General features: G+C 42.4%; 2 protein-coding genes across 2 annotated transcripts in view; one reads left to right on the top strand and one right to left on the bottom strand.

Moving 5' to 3' along the window:
• Window positions 1-5288, top strand: part of Fam234b (family with sequence similarity 234 member B) — a 33800-nt gene extending 28512 nt beyond the window's left edge. Inside the window, exons 11-13 of the mRNA XM_027955965.2 lie at window positions 483-600; window positions 2066-2286; window positions 2878-5288. Coding sequence (XP_027811766.1) covers window positions 483-600; window positions 2066-2286; window positions 2878-2883 — 345 coding nt within the window. The 3' untranslated portion in view covers window positions 2884-5288. The remainder of the gene's footprint in view (window positions 1-482; window positions 601-2065; window positions 2287-2877) is intronic.
• A 754-nt stretch (window positions 5289-6042) lies between these two features.
• Window positions 6043-20024, bottom strand: Gsg1 (germ cell associated 1). The gene is made up of 6 exons (XM_027955962.3): window positions 19918-20024; window positions 11559-11877; window positions 10101-10148; window positions 9108-9260; window positions 8223-8334; window positions 6043-6444 (listed from the first exon to the last, which is right to left on the bottom strand). Exons 1-6 carry the CDS (start codon window positions 19963-19965, stop codon window positions 6105-6107), a joined length of 1020 nt encoding a protein of 339 aa, XP_027811763.1. The 5' UTR covers window positions 19966-20024; the 3' UTR covers window positions 6043-6104.
• Window positions 20025-25265: the final 5241 nt, after the last annotated feature.

The following is a 25265-nucleotide window of genomic DNA, read 5'->3' as shown; positions in this document are numbered from 1 at the left end:
TGTTCTATAGACAGTGAGGAAGGCACTTGGCTGTTTTATGGTCACGTTAACTGAGACAGAGCACTGTCCCCTCATACCTGGGTGTGTGGAAAAAGCCCTCTTCTATTTTGTGGGCCCCCGCCCATGCTTCTCCTGGTCAGGTGGATTTCCATAAGTAGAAGAAAGGAAGATTCTCTACAGAAGATTCTTCTTGGGTGTGCACTTTTCTCCTCTAGTCCTTTTTCTTTTTCTTATATGAGCATTTTCTAGTTATAGATAGGGGTTTGAAGAAGTTAGTGATGAGCCAGTGTTTTGAGCTCTTTGAAGTAACCAATCTCCTGTATGTGGGCATTTCTTTCAAACACATCCTTGTACTTGGGATTAGGATTTAGCATCTGAGAGCAATGAGTAACCACCACTTTATCCTCTGTCCCCTCACTTGAGGAACATCATGTGCAGGAATGTAGTCAGCTTTGCTCTTTCTTTCTGTGGCTTATTGTTAGGATGCCCTCATGGGAGCTGAGCCACCCAGCCTCCACCACCTATACCTCCTGCACCCAGCCTTCCCCTCCATCTTCCTGGACCTGACCAACACCTCGGGCACAGTGACGGCCTCAGAGGGTGAGTTTCAGTGACACTGGGGGTCTGTGTACACTGGTGGGGGGAGAATGTGTACTGACAGTATGTGAGGATGCCCTTGCCCCACCAAGGGAAGGATATGAGCTTTTTAGGCAACAGCAGCAGGATTTTCCTTGCTGTCCTTGGAGCCAGGGGTGCTGCTCAAGGGCTCCCTCTGGCTAGGAACACCAGGCCAGCAGGGCAAGAGCCCAGAGCCTCTGAATGTGCTGAAATAGAGGTGAAAGCACATGGGCACTACAGAAGGGCTCTTCAGGGATGATGGATGCAGCCCCTCAGCAAAATGTACTAAGCCTCAGCAATGTGCTAGGTGCTGGCAAGACTCACAGGACATCTTCATGGGGAAGACTAGTTGCTTGACCCTCTGGGAGTATAGGATTTGAAATTGACTGAGAGGAATATAATAGAGGTAGAATATGATTTGTCAGGGCATTGATTTAGTTGGAGTGGGTTTTTTGAATAGTAAACATGTGTATTGCATAGAAATTGGAGTCAAGAGAGAAATCAAAGAAGAAAAATTACCCAAAATCTGGCTGCTCATAACCACGGTTAACATTTGGAAATGTTCTTCTACTTTACACATCCATCATAAAATTGGGCTCATATATTGGAGACCCCTAATCCAGGAAACTGAAGCCCGAGGCATTTGGCTGCTGCCACCTGCTAGTCTGGCTTCTCCTTTCACAATCCCACCCCCGCTGGAAGCTGCTCTTCCTGTTGATGGGTAGGGGATGGGGAGACCACATCTCCTGGCCACATCTGCTTTTTGTTTTATGTTCATACTCTCTTGCCACTTGTAGACTTGCTCTGTAATTACAAACTCATTCCTAGACTTGGATTAGTGCTGTGGCTCTCATTTATTGGGATGCATTGGGAAGAACTGACCCAGAACCTGTAGTCCTGCCTGCCTACTGGTTGTGGGTCATGGGGGTGGAGGTGAGGTGGAGAGTCTTCCACTTGCAAAATCAATATTAGTTTAAAATTGTATACAGGGAACATTATGTAATGGTAATCAAGAATCTCAAGGCCATTTTTATTGTAAACACTATTTCAAGATGATGTAAAATCAACTCTTGCTAGGAAGTGACAGATGTGACCATGTTCTGACAATCTGGAAATTCTTGGGCTTTCTAGTCTGTGGGGTTCACTTTTTTACTGAATGCTCACCAGTGGGCATGTTCTCTCATTTGCTGAGATGGGGCTTCCTTGGAGATAGTGTCAGAAAAGTAAAGGCTCAAACACTGAAGAATAAGCTGCTTTGCTGGCATGCAGTCACTCACTTCTTCACACTTTCTGTTTGGCTCACTTTCTGGCATTTGCTAGGTGCTCAGGAAATTTTTCATATGAAGTAGTGAGTAAATTAATGACTGAAGGTGTTGAGCCAAGCCACTTTCCTGTTACTAGAAGCTATCTGTCCTTAATAACTGCTCTCATTTTTGTCCTTCCTCAGTTGGAATCAACGACCTCTGGAAAGATGCCTTTTATGTCACCAGGACAACAGGGCCAATCTCTGAAGGGCATCCAGCACCCCTGGTGGTCAGCAAACTTAGTCTGCGGTGGGCATTGATGGAGGGCCAAATGGTCCAGCTGAAGGAGACCACCCCCAAAATTGGCCGTGGGGAGCTGAGAAGATTCCTTTCTAGGATAAAATTTGTTGATTCTCCCTACCAGGTGAATAGCTTCTGAGATCCTTAGTTATTATTTTTTTGATCAGGGGGCATAGAGTGCTGGGGATTGAACTCAGAGGCACTCAACCACTGAGCCACATCCCCAGCCCTATCTTGTCTTTTATTTAGAGACAGGGTCTCACTGAGTTGCTTAGCACCTCACTTTTGCTGAGGCTGGCTTTGAACTTGGAATCCTCCTGCCTCAACCATGAAGACATAGTTCTCAAGTTAATTGTTCTCAGCTAGAAATGGTGTCATCTCCCATAGGAGACATTTGAAAGAATGTGGTCCCAGTGACTGAAAGGAATGGATCCTACTGGTATTTTTTGGGTAGGAGCCAGTGATGTGGGCATTATGCAGGGCTGGCCAGAGTCACACACTACACAGAATTATCTTGCTGAAAATGCTTTAGTTCAAAGCTCAAGAGCTTATCATGCAGAAGAACAAAGTCTCTGGGCCTTTTTTGGAGGGAAGAGAGATTCTTATAAACTTTTGGGACTAAACAAAAGGAAATGGAGGAATATTCTGACCTTCCATTTCTTTGAGAATTCTTACCATGAAAAAGTGTCACTGATGCTTCTACCTTTTCCTGCAGATCTAGTCTGATGAAATCTTCGGTTTCAGAAGAGATAAACAGAACGGATCCCTTCTGTCAGTGTAAAAGCAGTTCTTTGGAAAGAAGACGACTTTGGCCTCATTTTAGTACTCTTTTGTGATCCTTGCACTTTGGAAGGCCTGTTGGAGCTTTTTGATAACAGCATGATTCGCTTGGCTGGGGTATCTTACCACCTTTCCAATCCTTGTATTAATCCTCTCTAGGAAGTCAGTGTGGAGAATTTGAAAATGTGAATCTTATAGATGTATTATTATTTTGTATGTCTAATTTATAAACTGTTGCTGGGAAATCCAGTGAAGATGATGGCTAGGAAATATTTTGTTTCACATTATGCTATTTGTATTTTTTAATGTTGTGGTGATGTTATTTTCCAGACATTCCCTAAGATTCAGGGATCCCATTTCCTGTCCTCCTGAAATACATCTGGTCTGGTCATCTTGAGACTTCCAGATGGCCCAATTCTGATTTTGAGGATCATTCGTCTTTCTCTTCTTCCACTTTTACCATGGCTACTTCCCTCCCAACTCTAGAGAGCAGTGATACAGATTGATAGTGGAGGACTGTTAGCCATGTCATGTTTTCATCTATGCCTTTCCTAGATTTGCCATCTACATCAAAGTGGCCATAATAATAAATGTCCCTATCACAATGGGAGCAAGAAAAATATGGTTTCAATGACCCACCTCTGACGAGGTTTATATGTGGTGTTGTATGGGGTCTCAATGGCTCTGCCATTTGTGGTTCTTGTTGCTGCAGTAACGTCAGAGGGTATATGTGTCTGCTGTCTTCAATTCAGACCTGGAAGCCAGGTCCTGGGAGGCCTGTGTCCTTGTCCTGCTGCATTTTCACTCTGCTTTCTTAGCATCTTCTCCTCTAGGACATCCTCCTCCTCTTCCCTCCCCTGTTTCTCTATTTTATTCAGGGATATGTTCTGGACTTCCTTTGCTACTTGAGTCCAGTGTGCAAACCCCTCTGCCCTGCACCTCTCCTTCCTGTACAGCCTTTGAAGCATTGTATTTTGAGAAAATTCTTATGTAAATACTATAACTTTTGTAAATGCTCAAGTTCTTTAGAATTATCTCCAGTGTTTATTTCCCCTTTCTTCTATGTAAATTTGTTGCATCTATTTAAAATTCTCTCCTAAACTTCTAGGCCATTGTCATTGTCTGTATAGCAGAGAATTCCATGATAGCTGATGGAAAAATGCTTTTCTTCTTAACTTTGATAGGTCTGCCCTGAAAATCAGGTTCTCTTCTTGCTTGGGCTTATATCTTTCTAGTTTGTATTAATTAAGGAGCTCCAGGAAAGTATGGATTCCAGATTTAAAGGGATACCTGTTAGTCGCCCAGGGATAGTTATTGTGACATAACTGGAGGTTGGCAGCAATAAATCCAAGCAGGCACATCATGTGACCTGTGTACTGTCTGGCCTGTAGCTTGGCCTCAATAGGTTTCTAGGTACCGCTGCCTTAAGACCCAGAAAGCATATTCAATTTCAATACTTTGGAAGTATGTGCGTCCAACTGACTCTTTGAAGGAATAGTGAAGAGGATACCTGGGTATGGAGGTGATCCCAAATTCAAAATTTAAATCTACTTAAGTGTAAATGCCTATAAGTAATTTTTAGTAGACTGAACCCCAAAATGGTGTTGTTCCTGTGGCTTGCTGAGCCACCTAGACATAACTACCAAGTTGAGGCTTTCTGGGAAGCCAGCCAAAATAGTAGACAATGCAAAGTTGTTTACTGGGGACTTGTTTTGGTGGGATTGTTTCAGCAGAGGACTGTTTGTAGAGTGTGAGTTTCAGACACAGATAAGAGGAAGAATAACGTTGCTGAATTCTCCTTGGTGTTTTGGGAGCTAACTTAACTTCTCCTTACAAGTTTGAATCTTTGCTTGCTAAATGCAATGAAAGTTCCACGTTTACTTCCTCTTGCAGCTAGTACATAAGGATATCAGTAGTGGCTGGAAACTGACCAATGTGGGTGCTGGTCTCTTGTCAAATGTGTCCCTAAACTTCCTTCTTCTTGAAGACAGCCATCCACCCAGAGATCCAAGATAGGAAGTGCTCCTTTCTCTCCATAATCCCAACATGGGGGTGCCGGGCAAAGCCCATACGACCACTATTTAGAAGTAGTAATGATTTCTGCAATGCGAGGGTCTTCCCTGCCTCTCAGTCTCCCCTCTCCTTCCCTTTGTAAACCCTCCCCTCTGTCCTAGACAACATCCTCACCCTCTTCCAATGTGTGGTCTGGTGATACCAACTAACCCCATGAATGTGAATTGCTATCCTTATTGCCCACATCAAAGATAAGCCTGCTGGTCTGTTGTCAAGAAAGACTATTTAAAATGTGAACTGTTACTGAACAAATAAATACCATGTACAGGAATACACTTGTGTGCCATTCTCATTCTTCTTGCTATCAAGGATGGAATAGAGAATGGGGGAGTGGATGGATGGCATTCTTTGTGGAGGAATAGCAGAGCAAGTTTCTCAGAAGGGATGAGCAGATGGGCGTCTAGAGAGGAGCCTCTGCTCCCATCTCAGTCACTGGAGAAACCCCTATATGATTCTCTTCTGGGAACCATACCCATCTGATTAGCCTTGGTAGGCTGTTTCTAGAAGTGGACTGCATGAGCCTTCTCACATCACACTACCCTTCTAATTGTTTCTAGAATAATATTTAATAACACCTTTATTGGGATCTACTGTGTGGATGCAGGAAATTGTAATAAGCAGTGTGAAGGACACCTGCCCTTCAAATCAACATGCTCAGTAGTGCTTCCATCTTACAGTCTGACTTCTGGGAAAATTTCAGTGGAAATTGAACTCCAATCAAATTACTGTTAATTTGCTCACTTTATTTCTCTCTAATTTTCAGACTGATAAGCTGGTTTATAAGACCCTTAAAATCAGGAGCTGTATTTGACTCTCCCTTTATCACCATTGCTTAGTCCAGAACCTGGCACATAAGCAATTGGCAAGAGAGAAATTCTGAGCCAGGACGTACAGAGGATGGAGGACGTGGGACAGAGCTATGGAGGAGAGGGGGCAGTTGTAGTGTCCCTTTGGACTTTGACTTTAAGATACCCTTATTCTTAGCCTCTAAAAAAATAACGCAAGAGACAGTTTGGCTTAAGCTGATGTTTATAATGAACAAATACGTGTAAGGTAGGGCTCAGCCTGCTCTCCAAACCCACTTAACTACTAGCACTGCTCTTCTATGGATGACCCAACCACTTCTTTCAGCTCCTGGCTGGTCCCTTGTTGAAATCTCTGGTCTTGTAGTGCTGAGTAGAAGTCAGCACTTTCGGAGATGGAGTGGATGGGCTGGTTGTGGTATTGGTGGTAGCTTGTAGGAGGACCTCCGGGGTGGGTTGTACATGACTGCTGCTGAGGGAAGCACCGGTGGTGATGGAGTAGGCAACCTGGGTTTTCTTTGAAGGTCTTACTATGTCTGCATTTGAACTCCAGGACCATCCTGGTGTATGTGTTGAAAGTGGTGACAGCAGATGCCATGCAGCAGGTGAAGGAAACCCAGGCCGTGCTAGGGACAAACACACAAAAGGGACAGTAAGAATCTGACTTTCCCCAGTACCGAAAAAAAAAAATTATATATATATAAAATCTGACTTTCAAGAAAGTCAGATTTTTCTATCGGCATACTAGGCTGGTGTCTCTTGGGAACTAAGGAGCTTGAGTATGCTGCTTTTCATCATGATTCACATAAACAACTATAAACAAGAGGACAATTTGGTATGTCTTGGTGTGGGGGGGGGTACAGACTGTTTTGTAATTGATGAGACTGACTCATGTAGTACTAAAATCAGACAAGGGATTTAATGGATTTATTTTCACTGAATTGATTAGTTGTCAGTGCCATGCTCTTAAACCTGATGGTGTGCCTGTGTGTGTGTGTAATTTTAACTCTTGTTTCCAAAGCTGCAGTTATCCTTTTATCTCTCCGAGATACCACAGATCTGCAGCTCAACTGGATATGGTGGACATGATAGACATGACCTAATGCCCTTTTTCCCCCTTCTCCTTTCTTCACTCAGATGCCAGGAGGAATCATCCCTCTTCCACTTTTTTTTTTTTTTTAACTTAATAGTCTTAGGTCCACAAAGTTATGGAATAATGTAGGAAAATTTTACTACAAACCTGAAGGTATTTTGTGTGTGATACTAGGGGGGGGTCTGCTTATTATGAAACACTGTTGGTCTTGGCTTAAGGTATTTTATAATGGATGCTGGAGGTTAAGAGAAGCTGAATGGATTCAAGAAAGAAAAAAAAAAAAAAAAAAAAAAAAACCACCAGGGAACTACATCAAACTCATTTCTAAAAATTTGGAAAGCTAAATCTCTGAATCTCCCTGTGATTCTGGGAAGCTTAGGTAACAGGAAGTTTTGCGAGGTTAGGTGGGATTTCATGAGGCCAAGTGATGCTTAAAGCCATGCCACAGCTGGTGGGAAGTAGATTCAGGCTGGGTTGCTTCTGAGAGTTTTGCAGTCTAAGCTCCACAACTGAAATGCCAGGAATGACTTGAAGAGATACAAAAGGTGAGAAATGCTGGGTAGAGGAAGTGAACTAAGCCGATGATGTGGCTGGAAGACTAAGGACTCCTGAATCAAAGGGCACATATTGCACCACAAGAAAAGTGGGTAGGCTCTCATTCCAGACATGGGTAGGTTTCCACAGTGCCTTCTTAGAAGTGCAAACTTGAGTCAAACTGTCAAACTAATTTTTTTTTGAAGAGAATAACTGTGGATGAGAAGTTTTTATTTCTAACATAGTTTGGTAAAGATAAGAATGGAGAAAGGTGCAAGAAGTTACTCTTGGCTTGAGTTTAGAATGAAAGGGGAGAGAATTTGGTTGATGAGCCATTGAAAAAATGATCAAATCAAATTGATTTGATCCATTTGAATTGATGGAATTCAATCCAAATTTCAAAGCCAATTATCCTTTGTTTCTCTGAGACTTTGAATCATGAACTATAAGGAAATGTACAGTATCATTTTCATAAGTCACATAAAATCAGTTTCATTTCACAAGGGAAACGAACATTTCAAGTGAAGAAGAGATTGCTACGGCTGGTGATCAGGAAAATGGGAGGAGGTCATATCCTCACAAAGTCAGCCAGAGGAATGTTCTCTGCACACCCTGGGAAGCAGGTAAAGAGTAGAGGTTCTGATGATCCAGCCCCATGTTTGGCTGGCAGACTTGTGAGATGAGGCATGAAGAGAAAGCAGGAGGACATGGAATGAGTATCTAGCTGAGGGTAGAAACTCTATCGAAGGAGGGGCTAAAAAGATGACCAGCACTTACTAGAAGGCCCAGCCATAATTCCAAGAATGTGGTCTCCAGTCTTCTGGACCCACGTTGGCAGTTGCCTGGAAGACTTGGGAATACATCATATGGGCCACCATCCCCAGAAGGCCTACAGAGGGAAGAGGAAGGCAGAGCCCTTGGAGAAGGGCTGCCTTTGCCATCATCAGGAAGACGATTTTGGAACCGCCTATGTTATGGCATCCGTTGCTCTTAGGCCATCACATTTCCCAGAAGACTATAAGCAGCAATGGGGGCTTCTTTTTGAATGCGTAACTTGGCCATGATCACCCCAGATTTCAGGGTGAGTACTATGGAAGAAAGCCTCTGAGTCAGTACTGCACCCAGGACCACCACATCCTTTGACTTCTTCCCACCCCACTCTTTGTTCTTTATATTATATATAACAGTCTTAAAAAGCTATGCCTATGTCACAATCTGAGAGTACCAAACCAGAGGTTTCACATATTGAGAAAACTTTCAAGTAAAGGAACCTAGAAGCAAATCATTTTGTAAAGTACACATTGATCCAAGCCAGTTTGAGGCTAGCCTTGAGACCCCATCTCAAAATTAAAAAATAAAAGGGGGTGGGTGTAGCTAGCTCAGTGGTAAAGCCCTTGGGTTCAGTCCCCAGTACCAGACCAAAAAATAAATAAAAAATAGAGAGAAAAGAAAAAACCCTCAATGATCCAATATATAATTTCATGTGTTATCGTTATTTCCATTTTAAATGAAAGATGCCTATTAAAGTTATCTTTTACCTCCACTCTATATTGCCTTTAGGCTCCTCCTCCCTCTGCTTAAGAACCAAGACCCAAGCCCTCCTGCTTGTGCTTCAAAGCAGATGGAGGACAGCCGCCCACTTTCACCGTGGGGGTCACTCACCTGACAAAACAGAGGCAATGGCTGCAAAGGCGCTCAGCTTAAGCCCACAGCCAGGGTTCCCCGTGAGCAGTAAGTCCATCAGGAGCAGGAGGAAGCTGATGAACTCAAGGCCAATGTACGTGATTTGGGCTCCCAGTGATAACCAGAGGATCTCTGTTAGAAACCAAAGGAAGAAGGAACCTCAGCCAGACGGTTAAATAACTGAACCAACAACCATCACAGTGCACCCTCCAGAAGTTAGAAGCCCGGCAGTGTAGGAGAAGGGGAGAAGGAGGCAAAGCTGGAAACAATTACTTCATTTTGAGGTCTTTGCTCTTACCCTGCAGTTCCCGCTATGTGCAGCATCCAACGTATAATCAAGTAAACTTGATGGACAATAATAGTTTTAGGGAGATTTTTGGGGGGGGGGGGAATCGCCTAATTTCCATAAATCTAGGGATGTAACTTTGCTATATCATTTTGTCTTTTTCTTTATATAAGTTTGGGATAATCAGCTTTGTTTCCTTTCTCCTTTCTTTCTTCCCTCCTCCTATTACTTCCTTTTCATTATAAATAAATAAATAAATAAATTTAAAAAAAAAGGGATGGGAGAAAATAAAGGAAAAAAAAAACTTGAGCTTTTTAACGCAGTTTCTTGGCCACAGCTAGCTGCTGGTTTCCTGTTTATGAACTTTACTTGTCCCTCTGTTGTTCCCATTTTGCATTCATGCATATGAATTGCATATGAATGAAAGTCAGCTTTAGGAGTAATTTATGGCAGTAGGGCTCAGAAGAAGAGAAAAGCAGAAGATCACAGTGTAGTTTAGATCCAGAGAGGCCCCAATCAATGATAACTAAATTCAATAACTAAATTCCTTATCGAACACATACTTGCCACAAGCCCCAAGGGAAGGTGGGGGAGGAAAGCCTTCTCCTTCAACCACTCCCCTCCAAATCGGAGAGTGGGGTGACATGGGCCTTGCAACGTGGCAAATTCCAGTAGTCCTTTCTCACCTCTCTCGGCTGGTGGTGTGAGTTCAATGAAACTTCGGCACCTCTCCCCTGAAACACAAGACACGACTTCATAGGAGTGCTTCCCTGGACAGTTGGGATGAAAGCCTTTCCCATCCCACATCCATCTGCTCTAACAGGGTGCCTTGCATATAGTAGGCATTTAATGTCTCATTTTGAAAGCAGGAAAGAATGCATGGATGAATATGAATGGCACAGGCAAGAATCATCCAAGCTAACTTCTCTCTTCTCCCTTCTGATAATGAAGATGAGAGTGCCTACACAGGCGAACATTCCCATTTCCTCTCAGGAAGAGTGCATGATCCTGCTGTGAACAAATGCCTTTTGAAGCCACTATACCACTGGATCAAATGTCTCTAAATTGTTTCCAGGGCTGTGGTTGAAGCAGTGCTAAGTGGCAAAATAATAAAGATAAAATGCCAACACATACATTTTTATTCCTCTTCCATTTCCTTTTCTCCTTAGTCCAGTTTGGGAGAAATAGCAGATCTCAAATTGAGTATGATTCTGAATGACCTTTGAAGGTCACAAGGTGATCTTATTCTCTCTCAGCTGAGGAATATATGCTGACTAGGGCATGTTGACAGTGTGGCAAGAAACCTTGGAGCAACTGTCTAAAGCTACTCCAGAGAGTCCTTACAAGATCCAGTACCCTCTCTGAGCCTTGGTTCCCCCCAGTCTTTTAAATTGTAACAGTAATCCCTTAGAATGAGAATTCGCTCTTGTGGGGAGAGGGGAAGGAAGAGGCTTTTAGAGATGATCTACAATGATCCTTTCATCTCTCAAATGAGAAAATCAAGGCTTACGGAAATGCAGTTACCCATATAAGATCACAGTTGGGTAGAGCTTGGGTTTTTTCTACAATATTTCTCTCTCCTTGTTTTGTTTCGCAATTCTAGCTCACTAGAATGGGAATTTTAACATGAAAGGATTAAATGATTGAAACTCTTAAGGTTAATGCTATTTTAAATATGCTATGTTAAACCAGCAAACAGAGCCAGTTATGGTGGTGCATGCCTGTAATCCCAGCTATTGGGAGACTGAGGCAGGAGGATCTGGATTTCAAGGCCAGCCTGGGCAACTTAGTGAGATCCCAACTCAAAATGAACAAACAATCAAAAAATGAAACACCACCACCACCAATAACAAAAAAATAAAACAAAAGCACAAATAACCCAGAAGGTCTACTAAAGAACGGGGGTGAGAATCTAGAAGGACTTTTGGACTTATTAAAAGAGGCTATGGATGTAGAAGGTGCAGAGCAGGGGGTCGGGGATGAGGCTCATCTGGGTTTAGGTAAGTGCAGTACTTTTCACTGCTGCCCAGCTCTAAGCTATCCTAAATGGTTTCCTTGCCTCATAAGATTCCTTGCTCCCTTGTAAATAAAATAAAATATAAAATACGAAATAAAATAAATGAAGTTGAAGGTGAGGAGGCTACCTGGTTCTTCCATGGTTTCCTCACAGGATAGCCACATGCCACTCCGGAAGGTAAGGAAGGAGAACCGGTCATCCCCAGTCTCCCAGCTGTATTGAACCACCTCCGGGGTTGATGCGTTGGAGAAGCTGCCCTCCAGGGACATTGGCATGTCAAAGCATTTGGCTGCCAGACTTTTTCCGCACAGGGGCTTAGGCACCTTCTGTGTGCCCACAAACCAGGAGCTGCTGAGCAGGGATGTTGTGGAGAGGCTGAGTGATAGCAGGCTGAGGGCTGCAGATATGAATGTCCGTTGGCCAGAGAAGCCCTTCGTGAGTTCCATCTGTAACACACAAACACAAGAGAAGGGAGGGGAGCTGGAGAGCCTGCGGTCTCTGAGTCTCCTCTGAGATGTGAACCTGCTTCCTTCTCCTTCAAGCCTGATAGGCAGAACCAGTCTCTATGGCCCATGTGCCTCTGGCTGGAACCCCTGCTTGCCTACTCATTTTTAGCCTTTGAAGAAGGTGATCTAAAAAATAACCAATATTAAACTTGCAACCTTGTTGAGTAGTGGTTTGGAGCTAGATTTAAAAACAAAAAATTAACGACAGTTCTTGTGCTTTGTGTTATGCAGCAACGTATGCTGTTACGTCGATGCACACTGAACAGGAAGAAAGCCTGCATGCGCTTAGTTGCTGACAGACGCTCCTTAAAGTAAACCATCTTGAGCTTTTCAGGGGATCTTTCATATCAGAATTAATCAGACCTAGATCTTCTTAGCTGAAGAGATGTAAATAAAACCAGAAATGGACAGGTCCCAAAATCTGCCTGTCTCTTCACCCCCAGCTTAACAGTTTTTATATTTAACAGAGAACTTTGACCAAGAACCATAATAGCTTGTTCTTTAGAATTTCCAGGGACTAATACAGTATACACCATAGACAAAATGTGTATTATTTATGGCAGTAAAAAAATACATAAGGCTTTTGTCATTGTTCTGGTACTATGAATTATACTTTCTAATTATCCTTATACCCATTGCTCAAATAGGAAATGGACTTCTAGCTAAAATATTTTCATGGATCATTCTGTGTAAAGACTGAACTAAGAATTTGTAAATTTGTAACCTCAGGGTTTGTTTTCAATAGCTATTTTCAGTCTTATTTGGTTTGGAAATTTGTCTACTATCACATCAGATTTTTAACTCTAGCCTCAATCCATTTTGAGTTACACATATTTGTAAATTATTCTCTAGGTTATTCAGAAATAAGAAATAGAGGTGTACCTACCTTGTGACACTAAGGTGACACCAAGTTAAGAGGCAATTTGAGAAAAGATAAAGAGCTTGAATTAGCTCAAAGAGGCTCCCCCCCTTCCAGAACAAGTGCCCATGGTTAGATGCAAGGAGCCCCCTTCAAGAAGAAGCATACACCACAGACAAAGCGCACATTATTTATGAACATGTATATAAAAACCAAAATACAAAATGAGATAAAACAGTTTTTGGAAAGCAATCTGCTAAGGTGATTTTTGATGCTTCATAAACCGAGTGATCATCTCACTTGATGCTTCTCAAGAATTCTCTTCAATATTATGCTGCCACACTCTTTGTCACATACCTTTTTTCTCTGGAATCCAGATACCTCTTGAAAGAGCAAATCTCATTTTACAGTGGGTTCCTTAAAGTTATCCTGGAGAAATATTGCCATAAGAAAAGCTATATCTTTCCATATGCTGACAGAACCCAGGCCAAGGAATAGAGTGGCTTCTCTAACACTCAGGCTTAGATCACTAGGATATGTCAGCAATTCTTCTATCAACATATATTAACAGAAAAACAGCATTAACACAGGCTAGAAAGGACAACAAATGGATGAGATGATCACACCTTTTAAAAGAACAAATGCGGTACAGCTGTAGAATAAAGATGGTTACCTTGGCCATGGTCAGCATCTTGCAGCCGGTCTGGATGGATGGAAGGATGCCATCTGGGTTGCAATGCCTTTTAATTTAGTGATCCAAGAATGAAAATGCCTTCCCACCCCTCCCTTCCCATCCCATAGGTTTTGGAGTGCTTCTTGATTAAATGCTGACTTACAGTGAACATGGGCATTTAATAATTGACAATGTAGTCACAGCCCAGCTGTTCTGGGTGATTATGCCAGATAGCTTGCCAGTGGGGACCTGGGATTAAGCACAAAGAGGAAAAGATCTGTGTTTACAGAGGGAACTTATTTATTTTAAGTAAATGATTCAGTTTCCATCTACTTGCCATTCCCCTAGATAACTGGTGTGAATGGGCTGGGCTTGATTTTATGAAATCCACAGAAAATATTATAGGGCCACTGTTACTACCCAGGTTCCTATTTCCTTGAGTGGAGCTTTCTGTTCCTTTAAAGGAGCTCTATTATCTGCAATGTCTTTGGGGAGATATGGACATGGAATAATTTCCTCTTCCACGGGTGGTCTCTTTTAGGTACGGTAGTGTCAATTAGTAAGCATTAAGTACCTGTATCCATATGGAACCCTCAGAGAAAGGAAGAGTGGGTTAGGTCACAATGGCAGTAAGGATGAGATTCCATAGTTCTTTTGGGGGAAGGTCCAGTAATTTAGAAAGATCTTACTATATTTGGGGAACTAATATAAAATGACAATTGTTCAGCTCATTTTGGGCATCAATTTAACAAAGCTCTTTATAGAATTTCCTTCCTTCCCTATCTCTTCTGGACTAGCCACTAAGTTACGTTTTTCCCATTCTATATTTGTCTTCATAGGGAATCAAAGACAAATTAACTTTAAGTTAACCTTAAGCGTTGGAATTTTTCCATGTTCTAGGCAAATGAGTCTCTTTGGATCCTGTTTTCATCACCCAATATATTCTCTCCTCTTCCCAGATTGATGCTAACAAGCAAATTTGATACAAATGTGCTTATGTCCAGCCATATTTTATGTTATCACCCAAACAGTCCTTTACTTCTTGTGACAGAACTTGCTTGCCTCTGGGAAAAGGGAATTTGTGGTAACATTTGCAGCCGAATAGGCTGATTCTTTCCTGGAGACATGGCTTCCTCACAACGCTGGGTGGCGCTATCCCCTCACATTTTTTCCTCTTCTGTCCAGAGCTTTCTCCACCAGTCAGGAAAAATGTGGGTGGAGATGACTGTTCTCCCTATAGGACTGCATTCTTCATTTGGCCTCCTCCCTGCACACTAATCTACAGAATGCCATGTGTCAGCCTGATGGAATTCAGGGCTCGGGGTGAACTTTGGGGGGCATCCAGTCATACCCTGGAGGACCTCTTTTTTATGATTATTTCCTATAGCACATTTTATTGTGGTCAGTTCTAATTTTCAGTGACTCAATAGATCCTCAAATACTTTCCATGGGAAATACAACTTCACGGTATCAGAATATACAACTAGCCAATATTTCCTGATGAGTTTTGTGCACATTTTTCTCTACTTAATTGTATCCTCATTTTCTCCCACCCCAGAACAGTGAACAATTCTTTTCCTCTTTCTGTGCTTACACCCTTCAAATACTTGCAGACACTTCTCATATCCAGCTTGAGTCACTGTTTGGCACAGCCTTATGTCTTCAGTTTTTATTGCTTCTGCTCATAAACCGCACCCCCTATGCCTTAATAGCCTGAAGTTTGTCTTCTCCAGGGAAAAGGGGATGGGAGTGGCAGAGTCTTAAGTGTGTTACATGATGAGGCCCAGCGTGGATTCAGACTGAAGCTAATGAAACTTCAGCTCTGTGGTCCCCTACTTACTTGGGCTGCTTCCAAGACTTTGTTACCTAATTCAAACTTGTAATTTTGTATTATTTTTCTTAAAGAGGGCCTCCAAAATGATATTATTTTAGGTTTCCACAAAGCAAGCCTGGATCCACCCCTTCTGAGGCTATGCCTTTTGGGTGGGTGCTTGGATGTACTGGCTCTTGGATGTGACCAGTCTTGGCCTCCCTCTCCCTAAGAGCTGTGGGCCATAGCATCTAATTTTCTCTTTTTAACAAAATGCGAAGTTTCTCTGCCTGGCCAGACAAATCCGAGCCCAGCATACTCTTCACTTCCTTTCATTGTAATTTGGGCATGTTAATATTTTTTCTTCCATTTCCTTTCTTAGAACAGAAAAAGTAATTGCTAGTCAATGTAACATAAATATAATTAGGCCAGGCTCAGAAGCTCATGACTCAGCACAAAGATTCTACATTTGAAAACAGTATTTAACTTTAGTGTGTTGGACTGTTACTACTTCAGGATGACTGCCACAGAGACATGTACACACTTCACCATTTATGACATCACAAAAACCATGGTCTGGCTAATTTGCATTTGTTAAGATTCTTGTTGTTCTCTTTACTGCATAAAACCACATTAATTAGATAAAGAGAAGCCATGGTTCTTGGCATACCTAAGTTGTAGGCAGAAATTCATTGTTTTGTGAATGTGCTGTAGATTAGAGGTGGATGAAATGAGGGGTAAAATGCTGGGCCAGAGCAGGTTGTATACTACACTCCTTCTCTAATGCCCAAGCTGGGGGCTAAGAGATCCAGTCTTATCCTTAATCCAATTATCCTTACTGGTATCTCCTTGTTTGCCTTTCCTGATAGTGGTTTCTCTGTCCCTTTCCCAGGAGCCATATTTCTGACCCCATGGACTCCTTTTTGTTATTCAATAGACAAAAGTGGAATTTTGGAGTGGAATTTAAGTGATTCTGCTCTTACTGGCTCTGATGGACATGGCCTTGTTCTCGGCTCCTATATGTTCTGATGCACAGGGCTCTCCTGTAATTTATCACATGGTTTTGTCTGTTACCCTCATTTGACTTTAAAATTGCTTGATACAGTAGCAGTCATGTTTTATTCATTGTTGTTCCGCAGAGCTTAGCACACTATTTTAACACTCCGGAATAAATGAATGAGGTTTATAATGCCCAGGTATTATAAATAATTAGGAAGCCTATGGGTGAATGAAGAAGCATGTCCAGATATCCTTCTGTTGCTAAAGCAGACAGGATTCAGCTGATTCACGTGCAAAAGAGTTAAGGGGAAGCTAAAAAAGGTCTATAGGTCCACAGACACACCCTAAGCCTTTCTACACAGATGTACCAAGAGTTTCATCAAACTGATTCTCTGCCAATACATTTCCTCCCACCTGTGGGAACATTCCTCTTTTCTATAAGCAGAGCTCAGAAAACAGCAATGATCTCATGAACGAGTATTATCTTTAGTTCACAGAGATCAGGAGACAAAGTGTTCAAAAGTCGGTGACCAAAAAAAAAAAAAACAAAAACAAAACAAAAAAAAAACGTCAGTGATAGATTGGAAATGTTATGTCTTTTTCCAAGCTGGGTGATTCCCTACTGATTAGGCCCCTCTGGATGAGGCATCTAGAACGTTCTGAGATTTTGCTGCTTTAATTACAATTTTTAACTTCAGCGTGGGACATTTGATTTTCTTAATATTTATTTTTTGTAGTTGGACACAATGCCTTTATTTTATTTTTATCTGGTGCTGAGGATTGAACCCAGGGTCTCGCACGCTCTAGGTGAGCGCTCTACCGCTGAGCCACAACCCCAGCCCTACATTTGACTAATTTACTGATGAAATTAAGGTCTTCATATGGGATACTTTCCAGAAGGGAAGGGAAGAAGGGCCACCAAAATGCCCTTGCTGAGTACTATTCATGTTCAGGACAGGATTCAGCTCTGACTTCTCAACTTCAGACTAATGATTCTCAACGGTGCCCTAGTGTAAAGGCCCACCAGAACTCCAAATGTTTCAACAACAAATGTCTTCCTAGTCTTCCTAACGGGGTGCCCAGGGCTGGGAACACCTCCACTCATGTTCAGCCGGGAGGACCAAAGGAAGGCTGTGTGGGGCCTCTCTTTGGCCTTTCCCTTTCCGCTTTTTAATGGAATTGTTTGAGGGCTTTTGCTAATGCAGTCATTTCCAGGAGAGGAAGCCGCCTTTCTTCCATACCCTAGCAGCTGGAGTGAATCAGAGGGAGCACCCACATCTGCACATCCTGTGGGGCAATCGCTCACGCGCGGGTGACGGCGCCAGCAGGGCCGTCTGGGGACTCTTGGGGACCGCGGGGTGGGGATGAGCAAGAGGGGTGCTCAGGGCGCGGCTGCCCACAGGCCGAGCTGGGCGGCCCCGCTTCCATTTCCGCGTGCGCCCCTCTCGTCCCGCCTTTTCCTGTTCTCTCCCCGCTCCCTCCCCCGTCTGTCTGTCCCGGTCCCGAGCTCAGCCCGCGTCCCCACCCGTTCCCTCGGCCCAACCCGAGCTCCAACGCCGCTCCGAGCGTTTACTATGGCGCCCCGGTTGCCTAGCAGCGGGCGCGCGTTGCCAGGCGACGTGTTTTGAATTGTTCGTCCAGGCCCCGCCCTAGCCGCTTCCGACCGTTTCGGCTTCAGGGCTGGGGGGAGGGGCGGGGAGCCCGGCCGAGGCCTCCTCAGGGCTGGAGCCGGGCTGGGCGGCGGGGCGGCCTAGTGGCTGCCTGGCTCGGGCTCCTGGAGCGAGGAAAGAGCCTGGGTAGTGACACAAAACCCTCGCACCTGTGGGCCAGCAGAGAGGAGCCCCGCGCTCCTCACCGTGGGGGCATTTCCCGGCCCCGACCTTCCTCATCCCTAACAATGCAGGTCCCCGCCCGTCTGGCCTCCTTAGGTGGATACAAGAGGGGAGCTTCGGGACCACCAGCCCCTCAGCTGATCTGAGTTCTAGTCACTACTCCCCGCCCCAGGGCTGTACTGGGGATTTTGGCCCACCCCCAGCCCCCAGGCCTCCTCCGCAGTTCTACCCTGGAGATGGAGAGGTGGAGGGAAACGGAGCCTGGGAAGTTAGCTGGCACCTAGGGTCTTCACGAGCCTCTTCAATCCTCCCACCCAGTCGCCAAGAGAGGTGGCACCTCCATACTACAAGCGAGGGCTCAGATTCAGGGCGTTTGACTTGCTCAAGGCCACAAAACTAATAAATGGTGGAGTCAGTATTCAGAACCTCTTAACACCGTGTCCCTGACTCATCACCCGCTTAGTCACCTTTAACAAAATTCACAGATTGCCGGCCAGATTGTGGGAACTCCTACAGAATGAGGCTGCAGATTAAGTGTACTATACTTTATACTTCTGAGGTGTATGTTAGCAAACAGACTCTCCCTTACTCCCTCCGTCTCTCCTAGAAAACTGATGAAAAACGATAAAGTCAAGCCATTACTGGCTTTCATTTTCACATCTACTTGAGGGTACTCCTATTTATGGTCTATTTACTTTGAGCTGCTTTTGAATTGGGGAAGCTGTCCAAAGCCTACTCTCTGATGGCTTTTCAGAACTACTGTCTCTCTTCCTGGCCATCCTAGAGACCCAGAAGCGACTCTTACTAGGTTATCCTTTCTTTCCCAGCACTAGAATTTCCAGTACAATACATTGTTTCCTGTGTGTGTGTTTTAGTTTCTTGACTAATCATAAGCTTCATTTTTTTCTTTCATAAGAAAGGTCAGATATTAAAGAATGAACACCCTTTGCTTTTTTTAGTAACACTTTGAGCTGAAAGCTGGCTATCCCAGGTTTGAAGGGAAGCTAGTCATTTCCACATGTGGCTCCAACCCCAAACAGGGCAAGATCTGTTGTGAGGGTCTTCCTAGGTCTGGAAGAATGATTGATGACTCTCCAGATTCAGGCCAGAAAGAACGGGGGCTATGCTTCCCTCCCCATTTCCAGATCCCAACTGGCTTGGGGATCCTCGCCATTCTCTGGCACAGAAATTCATGCCTCCCCTTTCAATTCCCTAGAGTGATATACACATCTCCATTGTTGCCACCACCACCAGTAAGCCATCACTGGGGACCAGATTTTTTTTTTTTAATTATATATATATATATATATATATATATATATATATATATATATATATATATATTTAGTTGTTGATGGACCTTTATTTTATTCATTTATTTATATGTGGTGTTGAGAATCCAACCCAGTGCCTCATACATATGAGGCAAGCGCTCCACCACTGAGCCAAGACCAGATTTTGGCAATACAAACCGTAGATGGAAGGAAAAGAAAAAAGGTATAGCTAAGAACTAAGGAACCCCTGGGAATAGACAGTAAAAGGAAGAGAAGAGGCAAAGGAAGAATAAAAAAATTTCAACAGACGGAAATGGAAAACCAAGAGACAAAGGTATGAATATACTAGTCTTTTGTCAATAGAAATTAGTTTGACTACCAAATTTTCATTCTAATTTTTATAATCCTACAATGTGTTTGTAAGCTCCTACTTGGGAACTTGTAAAAATAAATTAAATTGATAAGTTGGTATACACTGTATTATGAGTCCAACATTAAGAATATCTCTTATCTTTTGAAATTTCAGTACTTACCTCCTGGGTGAGACAAACATTTTGAATCAATTGAGAGGGACTGTTCATTCACTGTTGTAGTTCAAAGGCAGAGAAGTTTCAGTTTCTCTTCTGAGGGGTCTTAATCAGTTGAGTAGAATGAGTGTTGAGTGAGAGGATGAATCAGATCCCCTCTTGCCAGCAGAGGGGTGAGGTGGTGTGTGTGGTGGGTTTGAGAGCATGGGAAGGATGTCCTGAAGGTGAGTCACTAGCTTGGGTGGGGCGGTGTGACCTATGGTATATTCTATGATGTCATAGTGGCAGGCAGGAACCTCCCTGCTGCCCCCACTCCTCTTTCCCTCACCCCCAGAAGGACCAGGATGTGGAGGGACACTAGGTACCTATCAAAGGTCTCTGAAGGCCTTCTGAAATTGCTAGATCAGTACTTCTCTTACTGTGCATAAGGATCGCCTGGGGAGCTTGTTCAAGTGTAGATGCCAAAGGGTTCGGAAGTCTCCCAGTTGATAACATCCAGGCCATACTGATTTGTAGGGCTTTAGACTAGTGCTGTCAAAAGAGAAATACATTGTGAACCACATATGCCATTTAGTTTTCTTATAGCCACATTAAAAAAAATAAAATGGACAAACATACTGCACTACAACAATGAAATCTTAACACAATGCTATGGTTCAAGTAGGATAGATCCCTCCCTAAACAATAAAGTAGGGTTCAATGGAAAAAATACATGATTTCCTTTTTAAAATTTAAATTTAAACAAATTCTAGTTAAATAAAATTAGAAATTCAGTAACTCAGTCACACCATCCACATCATAAGGACTCAGTGGCCACGTGTGGCTAGTAGCTACTCTATTCAACAGCAGAACTCTGGATCATTTGCTGTAAAGATAATGATGTACAGAGTTTGCCCTTCTAAAGGACTTGGATTCGGGAACGTAGGAGACATTCATTAGCATAATTTTGATGAGTGCATAACTTTCTGAGATTTCAAGAGAGGATTTTTGATGTCTCTATTGTTCTAGCTGAGAGTCTGAATGGGTGTCTTCTGCCCTGTGAAACATTTCACACTCAGTCTGAACCTTTATTAGGCACCCCCTTTTCCAAACCCCCATTTGGGTTTCTTCCTTTTCTTTGCCATCACATCTAAATCCTACGAAACCTTCAGGGCATATGACTCCAGGCTCAATATCCTGTTATCCTAGCCCTATCACTGTCTCTTTCCTCTGAGCTCCCATGGCATGTCTGGGCTGGCTGTACAATGGGAGCTTCTTTAAGTGGGGTCTTGAACTCTTTGTTTGCTTTGGGTATGTTACTCTTAAATTCTAAGCTGCTTGAGGACAGAGCCTACTTCACTTCTATGGTGTGTAGTACAGTGTGAAGAGGATAATACTTGCTTAATAAATATTGATTGTTTTATTAAATTACCTAAGATACCTAAGTAAATGTCTGAGAACATCAGATTTAAAGTGTTGATAACTTGAATAAAAGGGATAATGAGTCTTCTTCTTGGCAAATCTCAACTTGATCAAGATGTCAGTTCTCCATAAATTCATTTATAAATTTAATGTAATCCTAATATGAATACCAAAGAGCATTTTTTTTTTGAACTAGAGATTGAACCCAGGGGACTTAACCACTGAGCCATATTCCCAGCCCTTTTTTATTTTGAGAAAGGGTCTCATTAAGTTGCTTGGGACCTTACTCAGTTGTTGAGGCTGGCTTTGAACCTGTGATCCTCCTGCCTCAGCCTTCAGAGCTGCTAGGATTATAGGTGTGAGCCACCGTGCCCAGCTCCCAGGAGCATTTTTTAAAGACTATGATTAGTTGATGTTTAATTTTTTGTTTTTGGAAAAATCCTTGATATTAGCTAGGAAAACAACAAAAAGGAAGAGCTCTAAGGTAGGACTAACCCTCACTGATATACTACAAAGCCTATAGTATTAAACCATGTGACCTTGGAGCATAACTAGAGAGACCAAAGGAATAGAAGAGGTAAAGAAATAAACACAGCTATGTATGGACCTCCAGTATAAGATGAAGGTGATTCCTGTAATCCTGTAATGATCTTTTAAACAAACATTATTGGGTCAAACTGAATAGCCATTTGGGAAAATTTAAAGAGTTCATTTTTTTTTATATCAGATATAAGAAAACTCCAAATGGATCAGACAGCCGAACTTAAAAATGACATTATACAAGTACTCAAAGAAAGCATAGGTAAATTTCTCTACAAGATAAATTGTAAAGAAAGGCTTTTAATCATAGTTAAAAATCCGAGTACTTGATAAGAAAAGATTTGATGAATTTGATTCCATAGAACAAAAACAAACCTAATCAAACATTTGAATGACAAAAATCACCCTAAATAAAATTAAAAATGACAAGCTTGAAGGAGATATTTATAATCTATATCATAGATAAAAGGCTAATATCCCTATTATATGAAGAACTTTAAAAAATTAAGAATATTCCTATTATATAAAGAACTTTAAAAAATTAAGAAGAAATAAAGATAAAACTTCTCATAAAAATGGGAAAAATTCAGGAACAGATAACTCATAAAAAGAGACATCAAAATGTCCTTAAACATGTGAAAAGCTATTTGATTTTACTTACAATAAGTATAATGCAGAGTTAAACTACCATCACTTATCTGTCAGATTGGCAAAATTAAACAGCTTGGCAACATGCTCTGCTGATGACACTGTGGGGAATCAATTGCTCTCACACTTTTGGAGGGAATGCAAAATGGCACAACCCTGTGGAGAAGAATTTGGCACTAACAAAACTGCATTTGTATTTATCTCTTGACCCAGGAGTCACAGTTTTAGGGATTTATCCTGAAAGTATACCTCCCATAATATTAGAATGGTGTGCATGAAATCATTCATTACAACAGTATATAAAATTGTATAACATTTAAAACTACCTAAATATGAAAGCAACAAAACACTAAACACTAATCAACGAGAGAGAGAGAGAGAGAGAGAGAGAGAGAGAGAGAGAGAGAGAGAGGAGGAAGGAGGTGGCCAGGGGTGGGGTGGGGATGGAGGGGTGGGGTGGGGATGGGTGGGTGGGATTTCTATGAATTGATATGGAATGATTTCCAGGAAATGTTAAATAAAAAAAAAATTCCAAGGCAGAAAAGGATATAGTATACCATCTTTTGTGAAAGAAATAAGGGGAAACAAAACATGTCTGCTTATTGTTACCCAAAGAAACACAGGAAGGATAAGCCAGAAAATAATGGAGTTGATTATTTACTGCAGGGAGGGAATGGAAATAATTTTGGAGGGAGTGACATTCTCTAAGATTTTTTTTTTTTTTGTATAGTTTTGACTTTTAGAAGTGTGCTGGTGTTTTACATATTTGAAAATAAAATTAAAACAAGATGGGAAGGAAAAGAAAAACTTAAAACTGTAAACAAACTGAAACAAATGAATTCAATTGTATTTCACATGAATACTATAACCATACCAAAGGGGGATGAGCAAAAATCCAGGGAACTCAGGAACACAGTGTTCAACTATCCACAGTCAGTTTAGTGAGATTGAAGGGGAGAATTGAAACCAACTCCAAAACTCCTTTTAATGTAAATACCTAATTCATTTTGTGGTAGATGTGTGTATTATTTAGCTTTTTGTCACTGTGACAAATACCTGAGTAAAATGACTTAAAAGGAGGAAAGATTTATTTTTATCAACAACTTCAGAATTTCAGCACAAGGTCAGCCTGCTGCTCCATTGCTTTGTGTGGTGAGTTGAGGCAGAGCATCCTGACAGAAGGGCCTGGTGGAGAAAAGCTGTTCAACTAGCCACAGCAAAGAATGTGAAAGACAGGAAGGGGCCAGGAACAAATGTAGTTGCCAAAGGCACACCCCCAAGAACTGTTCCCTTCAACTAGATTTCACCTCCCTCAGTTTCTACCACCTCCCAACAGTCTATTCAGATTATGGATTCATCAATGGATTAACTTACTGATGAAGTTAGCATCCTCATGAGCCAATCATTTTCCAAAAGCCCCACTTCTGAACATTGTTGCTTTGGGGACCCAATCTTCAACACATGAGCCTTGGGGGGACATTCCAGTGCTAGCTATGCTGATGCATGAAGCAATTGTGAAACTGTCCTAAATGTATCTAGGATTTAGGCATATGAGGAAACGTGTTTGTTAATCCTGTTGGGAACAAGTTCTCATTACAGGGAGTTCTCATTCCATCAAAAATATTGGAACAGAGGAAAGCAAAAAGGAATCCTATGGGATGAATTGGAACTAGAGGCATCAGTAAGGATTCATGATTTCTTTTCTGTATAAATATGTGTCAGGGTTTTCTAGAGGAACAAACCAGTAGTGTGCATATGCACACACACACACACACACATATAATTATAAAAAAGGGTTTATTAGATTGGCTTTACATGAATGGGGGTTGGATAGTCCCACAATAGTAGTCTGCAAGCTGAAGAGCTGGAGAAACCAGTGGTTACTAAGCCCAGGAATCTGAAAGCCTCAGAACAAGAGGGAACAATGATATAGCCCCAATTTGAGGCTAAAGGCCAGGAAGCTCCCTGGAGAATTGCTGGTGTGAGTCCCTGTTCCTAGGCTGAAGAAGCTAGATCCTCATGTCTATGGGGGATAGTAGCAGCCAAAGTGCCCTGTTCAAGAATTGAGCTGGACTGTAGACAGGCTTCCTCTTCCTCCTCCTCCCCATTCCCCAGACTTCTTATTCTTCTTCCACTTTTTGTTCCCTCTGGGCTCCCAGCCTATTGAATGCTGCCACCATATTCAGGGCAGATCTTCCCCTACCAGTTTGGTGACCCACATGCCCATCATCTCTGGAAACACCATCACAGTCTGTTTCAGTCAGCTGTTTTTGCTATTGTGACTAAAAGACTCAACCAGAACAATTTTAGGGGAGGAAGAGTTTATTTCGGGGCTCATTCCATAGATAGCCAACTGCATTCCTTGGGGCTTGAGGTGAGGCCGAACATCATGGCAGAAGAGTACAGCAGAGGGAGGCAGCTCACATGATGATTAGAAAGCAGAAAGTGAGAGACTCCACTTGCCAGATACAAAATATATACCCCAAAGGCATGCCCCCAGTGCCCACTTCCTCCAGCCACACCCTACCTGCCTTCAGTTACCACTCAATTAATCCCATCAGGGAATTAATTCACTGATTGGGTTAAGACTCTCATAACCCAATCATTTCTCTTCTAAATCTTGTATTGTCTTCCACATGAGCTTTTGGAGGACACCTCACATCCAAACCATAACACAATCTCACCTGGAAGTGTGTTTTACTAATTTCCTAAGCATCTCTCAAGCCAATCAGTTGATAATCAACAGCAACCCTCACAAGTTCACC

Source organism: Marmota flaviventris, chromosome 3 (assembly GCF_047511675.1).
Source record: "Marmota flaviventris isolate mMarFla1 chromosome 3, mMarFla1.hap1, whole genome shotgun sequence".
Taxonomy (NCBI): Eukaryota; Metazoa; Chordata; class Mammalia; order Rodentia; family Sciuridae; genus Marmota; species Marmota flaviventris.
This window is presented reverse-complemented; position numbering and strand designations above follow the sequence as displayed.

Excerpts from the sequence above, each read along its gene's own strand:
- Gsg1 (XM_027955962.3), bottom strand. The coding sequence starts at position 19,965 with ATGAACAGTCCCTCTCAATTGATTCAAAATGTTTGTCTCACCCAGGAG. Across the intron at positions 10,149-11,558 it reads GGAAACCATGGAAGAACCAG|GGGAGAGGTGCCGAAGTTTC; the intron begins GTAGCCTCCTCA and ends CTTGTGTTTCAG. Across the intron at positions 6,445-8,222 it reads AATTATGGCTGGGCCTTCTA|CACGGCCTGGGTTTCCTTCA; the intron begins GTAAGTGCTGGT and ends GTTTGTCCCTAG.